Genomic DNA, 6,940 nt, shown 5'->3' with positions numbered 1-6,940 from the left:
CCGCCCCGCCCGCTGGTTGTCTCTCCGGGGCTGTCCTGCCCGTCGAAGGCCCGAGGCGAGAGTGGGAAGGCGGGACCTCCCGTGCCCTGCCCCGGCCGCTGTGCTCGCTAGCCCCTCAGAGCCCGGGTCTCTTCATTGGTGAGGCGGGAGGCGTGACGCACCTGGGGACCCCGCTCTGCGGGCTGAGCGTGCGACGTTCGGAGGCAGCACGGCGCTCGGCCGTCGGCCTCCTGAAGTTTCCGTGGATGCGCATGACCTTTGGAGAGGTGTTTGCCCTCGGGCGCGCGCTCGGGAAGACAGCACCCTCTGCCGGGGCGCAGCCCTGCCCCTACTCCTGCTCTCCTGTCGGGGCTCGGGGCTCGCACATGCACTCTCCAGCGTGTTTTTCAGGCTGTGGGCTGAGACAGGCCTGGCTGACCGTGTGGGACCTGCCCCCTCACCTGCTGTGCCGCAGGGCTGGCCGCACACACAATTCCTTCGTCTTTTTCCTTTTCCTTTTCTAGAGAGAAGTTTTTACTGTAAGGCACACGGGCCTGCTGGAGACAGACAGGGAGAAATCGCCCCGGGGGATGGGCACACCACAATCCCTTCTCCCTTCTCTAAGGATTTTGGGCACGCACAAACCTCTGGGTCCAGGGCTCGAACCACGGTTGTTCACGTGGGAGCCCAGTGACATAACCATTATGCCATCTGCTGGGCCTATAAATGGTTTCTTACGGCAGCCCTGGATCCTGTCAGAGGCAGGACTTGGAGGTTAGGGAAGCCCCTCTATGTCCAGGCTAGGGGGTGGTGTCGGCTGGACAGGGTCCTCTTGCTGCATGCCCAGCTCCCCGAGGACTAGTGCCAGAAACAGCAGCCCTCGCCGTCTTCTGACCCTGGTGCACCAATACAGCTGGGCGGGTCTCCTGAGGCTGCACTTGGGGTCTTGGGGTCTCGTAGCAGTCACACTCAGGGCCGGGGTGGAGCGGGTGCGTGCTCACATGTGCTGCCCCTCGGGGTGGACTTCCCTGCGCCCCCCCCATCTCTGCACAGTCTGGCCGGGACGTCTGGGAGGGCACAAGTCAAAGCCGCGTCCTTGAAGCAAAAGCCTAGCCATGGGGCAGCACTGCAGGCAGCAGGGCTGACCAGACCAGGGCCTGTCTGTCCCCTCGCCCCACGAATGTGCTGGGTTCACCAGAGGCAATGTCCGCCAAGCCACACCGCGAGAGGGCGCTCAGGAAACGGACCTCCAAACCCCGCCAGCGACTGTAACCCCAGGCCCCAAGCAACCCCCTTGCCTCTAGGGGGCCGGTGTTCCGTGCCGTAGCTGACACGTCCACTGAACGCAGGACCGTGGCTGGCAGTGGCCGCGCTGTCACACGCTGGGGCGCCAGGCGGTGCCTTCCCTCACGCGCCTCCTCCCCTCTCCTCCCCACAGCGCCCCCCGGAGCAGACACAAAGGCAGCCATGGTCACGCCTGCTGTTGCCGCTCGGGATGACATGCGTGGGAGAAGAGACGGCGCGGGCACCGGATCGCCAAGCTCGGGTCCGGGGAAGGGCCGGCCCAGGGAAGTGGGCCCCTCCTCAGAGAAGAACACCAGTGGCACCAGTGTCCCCAGCGCCCCCGTCATCCTGAGCCCCCCGCAGACCCCCACGGCGGACTCGTACACCCTGGCGTGGAGGACAGGCGGTGACGGCGGGCCCCCCATCAACGCCTACTTCGTGAAGTACCGGAAGGTGACTCCCCGCCCTGTTGGTCGTGCGTACCATTGGCACTGAGGGATGCAGGGGCCAGGGAAGAGTGTTCCAGAATGAGCCATTGGTCAGACACCCCCGGCGTGCTGAGCTTACCAGTCTTACAGAGCAGGGAGAGCAGAGAGGGAATATTCCGCCGCAGACTGGGACTCGGAGACCCGGTGGGCGCCAGCTGCTGGCCAGAAAGCTCTGGAAGGGCTTCGTGACTGCAGTTCGTCCCCTGAGACAGTAGAAGACAGCGCTTAGCCAAAAAACGGCTTCTTCTTAGAAGCAACTGTTTTATTTTTAATTGCCAGCGAGCCTGTGCGCTCAACAAGGAGAGGAGAGAAAAAAGCACCCCCGGGGGCCGTGGGGCTGCCTTCCCTTCTCCATCGCACCGTCCTGTTGAGCTGGGGGGTGGCATGCACATGGGCCTGGCATGTTTCTCAGGCTGCTGGGGCCAGGGTTTGAACCATAGTTGGCTGTGTAGGATCCAGCTCCCTTGCGCAGTGGGTTACAGGGACAGCCCTCCTTGAACAAAGCCCCTGGCATCTCGGTTGGCTTCCTCCGTGCGTGGCTTCCAGGTTTGGGCCTTCATTTTGGGGCTCGTGCCAGAGCACGTGGGAGCCTCCTGTCCCCGTCCGGGAGGCTCTTGTGGAACCAGGTGGGGCCAGCGTCCTCATGTTCGAAGCGGTTTTTGCCCGGAGCGCTGTGGAATAGCGAGGGGAAGGGCCGGCGTGGCGATGATTCCGTGGGGAGCCTGCCTCTCGCTGTAGCTGACCCGCCCTAGACTTCGTGCGGTCTCTGGTTAGAGTCACCGAGAAACAGCCAACGAGATCTTTAACGCCGCTGTCACACGTACCGAGCAGGGTTAGGACGGGCGGCAGGCAGGGTGTGGTGCGTTGACAGACCTGTGTACACCGTCACGCGTGTCCTCGGCTTGCTTTGCAGTCCACGTGTTGCATAGTGTTAACACAGGAAGGCACTCGCAAGTCGGGCACAGCGGGATTCGGGTACCAGCACGTTTGGGTGCACACGTGTGCCGACGTCCATGCTGGCGTGTTCGCAGTGCGCGTTCCTGTGGCCCCTGTGGACCCCTGGCCCGGGTTACCGTTGCTCAGCGTACCCTCCGTTAGCCCGGGCAGAAAGGCGCAGTCCTCTGCCTGGTGGGGGCAGGAGTGTGCGGTGCGGCCGAGTTCCCGCTGCTCCGCAGCCTCACCCATTGCTCAGCGTGGAGGAGCCTGTGTCCGCACCGCGGCTCAGCGCACCCTGACCCTGTTGGTGAGGGACGGGCCCTGCGGACGGGAGGCCGGCTGTGTGCCCCGCCCTGAGCAGGCTCTGCCTTTCTCCCGAGCAGCTGGACGACGGAGCTGGCGTGGGCAGCTGGCACACGGTCCGAGTCCCGGGCAGTGAGAACGAGCTCCACTTGACGGAACTGGCCCCGTCTAGTCTGTACGAGGTCTTGATGGTCGCAAGAAGTGCCGCCGGCGATGGGCAGCCCGCCATGCTCACCTTCCGCACCGGCAGAGGTGAGAGCCTGTGCCCCAGCCTCCCAGGTAGCCAGGCCTGTAGGTGGGTGCCCGGGGCCTCGCCTTTTCACCTGGTCCAGGGTTGGACGGGCTGTGTGGACGCCCAAGCCTGAGTGAAGGCTCCTTCAGAGAGCAGCGTCTCGTGCATACGAGCTCTCCAGCCCCTGCCGCAGCACCGGCTGCTTGGCCGCCCTGGCAGCTCGGTTAACTCAGTGTGTGGGTACCCAGCCGAGTGAGAGCCGTGGCTGGGGCAGGCACCCCCGGAAGGCAGAGGCGGTCACGGCAGGCTGCCCAGTGGAGCCTGCTCTGAGGGCGTGCTGCACACGAGCCCCGACTGCAACGCAGTGGCGCATCGGCTAGTGTCCACCGAACACCGTGACCTGTTAGGCAGGTCCCCACGTAGACCAGCCTCCTTGTCCTCACGGGGTCGTGTCTGGTTAGGAGGGACTTTTACCGAGTCAGAACGTACAGGAAGTGGCGAGTATTAACGGCAAGCCATGGGTGGGCACGGGAGGTGTACAGGCAGGGATGTTACTGTTTGATTTGTTAATTTCTTTCACGATGGAGGCAGAGACAGGCACCCCAGCAGGTCCTCCTGCCGCAATGCACCCTCTAAGCTGACCCGGGGGGCAGGCGTGCACACAGCCCTGTGTTCAGGGAAGCTCTGGGACACGAACCTGGAACCTTACCCTGGGCCCTAGCACTGCTCCCCCACCCCTTAGCCCTGGGAGCCGTGGCAGTGCAGGTAGTGGACGTCCTAGGGGACCAGGCACAGCAGAGTGGGGACTCGGGACGTGGGAAGCCATGGCCTCCCTGGGCAAGAACGTTCCTGGCGGAGAGAAGCAGGTGCTGCAGACCCAAGGCCCTGAGGGCAGGCCAAGTAGGAGCCTGCGGGACGGTACCTGGGGCGAGAGCGCCGCCTTCAGTCTGCCGACCCCTGGCGCTGGTGGCTTTGCTGCTGACGAGGCGGAGGGCTGGGTGCTGTCCGCCCAGGGCCAGCACTCTGGTCCACCTTACCAGGCCACGTCTGGAGAGCCTGCAGGAGGGCCAGGCGTGGGCAGAGACAGCACGCAGCCAGCCTTGGGGCCGGGGCTGCAGGGAAACAACAGGCTGTGGCAGCCGGCCAGGGCCTGGCTACTGGGCCGCGCGGCCGGGCCGTGAGCAAACGCAGACATGAGCGGGGAGCAGGGCTTGTGCGGAGGGATGTTTAGCGGACACCGTCGAGAGGGGGCGGAGGGGTGGAAGATCGCCTGTCGGCTTTGGAAAAGCCCCTCCGCCTGCATGCCAAGTCTGCAGAGCCGGGACCCTGGGCTCTGAGCGCGTCTCAGTCCAGCTTCAGCCCCTTGCTGACAGAGGCCGGCCGTCAGTCCCAGCTAACGAGCATGTGGTTCGGCGTCTGCAGTTCCCCGGGCCCTGGTGGCACAGTGGTGCACACCTAGTCTGCACAGTGAAGGTTCTGGGCTCGCGTCTCAGCCCTCCCTGAGCAGGCTGGGCGTGCGTGTGCCTGGCGCTGGGGGGTCACGGGGGAAGACCTGTTGGGAGTGCATCCCCGTGGGATGATTTTTCTTTTTAGTTTTTTTAAGAGATTTTTTGCTATAATGCATGTGCACTTGCCAAAGAGACTAAGAGGGATAAGAAGGGAGAGGTTCAGCCTCGGGGAGTCGGCCATGCCACAGCCCCTTTTCCCCCTCCTCTCTGGAGTTTGGGCACACACGCACACACACCCTGCATGAGTTTAAACCTACCGGGTCCGAGTCGTGAACCCTAGTCAGCTACATGGGAGCCCAGCGATGAAACCATTATGCCACCTGTTGGTCCTGGAATAATTTTTCTTTTTCTTTTCTTTTTTTTTCTTTAGAATTAGTTTATTTAACTTTATTAATTTTTAAAATTTATTTTAATTTAACCAAAAAGGGACAGAGTGAAAGAGAGAGGAAGCACAAAAGCAGGCAGTTCAGGGACTTGAACTGAGGTCGGCACGTGGGAGTCCAGCGCCCTCGACCACCGTGTCGCCACTGGCCCCCAGAATATTTCTCTCCCATCAGCCCATTGCACTTTGGTTGCTTGAAATGTTGAAACCGGACGTGACGGTGTCCCCGTGGAGAAGCGGGCAGATGCTCGTCAGTTTGCGTTTGGTGGTTAAGAAACCTGTACAGTGGGAGGCCCGGCCCAGTCGTCTGCAAACCTTCCCATCTGCGGCTGGCCTTCCTTGGTGAAGTCAAGTTAGTCACGTTCCAGTTGCCCTGAAAGACACTAGAAAAGACAGTCATTTCTGTGAGCTCCCCGGAAAGGTCGCGTGCTTACAGCAGTCCCTCAGTTGCATGCGTTAGTGTCCGTGTGGCTGTGTTTTACTCTGTATGTACAGGTAGGGAATGCATATTTGACATGTAAGTGACACTGTGCATGAATGTATTTATAATCGCACACGCGTGTACAGCTGAGGTCACAGGATGTGTCTTGCACCACTTCTAGAGAAAACGCCATCCACAAAACACACGCAGGCGTCCTCTGCCCCCGTGGGTACCCCGGAGCATCCTGCCGTCTCTGAGGCCGCACACAGCAACTTCGGAGTGGTGCTCCCGGACACCTCCAGGCACAGTCGAGGTAACGGGGGCCGCCGCGCACCACTCTGTCGGGCACAGGCGTAACGGGACGGACCAGCTGCGGGTGTTCGGGGCGGGGTGCAGAGGGCGGCACTCGGACCACGTCTACGCACAGCTGCCTGGGTCCCGTCCTCTTCTGATGGCCCGGGCAGCTCAGGGTCAAAGGGCCTTGGTGCGGACGTTGTGTAAGTCAAGGAAAGAGCTCTTCTGTTAACTCCCTAGTAAGAAAACAAAATACTGTTAGTTATGCAAGTCTAACTGTTTTAGGTGATGTAGACCCTTGACACTTAGAAAGGCAAGTGAGATGCCACTGTTGAGGGGCCAGCAGGTGGCTCACCAGTGACTTTGCTGGGATCCTGCACAGTCGACCACAGGTCGAGTCTTGGACCCCAGGCCTTTAAACTCATGCTGGGCACGTGTACATGTGTGCCTCAAATCCTGAGACGGGGATGGAAGAAAAGGGATTGCGGTGTGGCCACCCCTCCTGGGGGGTGATGTCTCACTTTCTATCTCTGTTTCTCTTTCTTCCTCTCTGGCGAGTGCATGTACCCAAAAGCAAAAATCCCTCTTTAAGAAATAAGTTAACGTCACTGAGAGAGTATACTCTGAGGGTCGCGACGGCAGGCGCGGCACCCCAGCAGTCTCGGCATTAAACAGCTGTTTAACTAACCTTTCCCCCTTCCGTCCCTGCTGCCTGCCAACGGAGGAGCACGGTGAGTACCACGCTGCCGTGTACGTGACTCTCCTGAGCCCTCGAGCACCGCATGTGAAGTGGCATGGTTTCTCCGTACAGGCCACGCCCGGTGCTCTGCCCTCACCCGCGTGTGTCGGTGTCCGTCCCACGGGTGGACACGTGCTCAGCTGGAAGGGCGCTCTGGGCCTTGAGCCGGCTCGCGCTGGCAGGGACTGCGGGTGCTGGTGTCCACCAGAGCGGCGTTTACGACTCGCTGTGTCAGCGCTGCGAGCCGGGCGGCTCCTCGGCGTCTCTCCTGCGGGCACCCAGCGGCAGTCGTGCTGTGCAGTCAGCTGGGCAGGTGACGAACCGCTGGGGGCCGGGTTTAAACGGCTGAGGACTGAGGGCGTTCCCGCCTGCCA

At 61.8% G+C, this 6,940-nt stretch overlaps 1 protein-coding gene across 1 annotated transcript in view; it reads left to right on the top strand.

Annotated features, from left to right (window-relative positions):
* The window catches only part of CDON (cell adhesion associated, oncogene regulated), a 55,923-nt gene that overhangs the window by 19,529 nt on the left and 29,454 nt on the right, over positions 1 to 6,940 (top strand). Inside the window, 3 exon segments of the mRNA XM_027772705.1 lie at positions 1,418 to 1,716; positions 3,071 to 3,242; positions 5,715 to 5,846. Coding sequence (XP_027628506.1) covers positions 1,418 to 1,716; positions 3,071 to 3,242; positions 5,715 to 5,846 — 603 coding nt within the window.

This window comes from Tupaia chinensis, unplaced genomic scaffold, assembly GCF_000334495.1.
Source record: "Tupaia chinensis unplaced genomic scaffold, TupChi_1.0 Scaffold000037_4, whole genome shotgun sequence".
Classification (NCBI taxonomy): domain Eukaryota; kingdom Metazoa; phylum Chordata; class Mammalia; order Scandentia; family Tupaiidae; genus Tupaia; species Tupaia belangeri.
The sequence above is the reverse complement of the archived record's forward strand: the minus strand, read 5'-3'. Positions and strand labels throughout refer to the sequence as shown.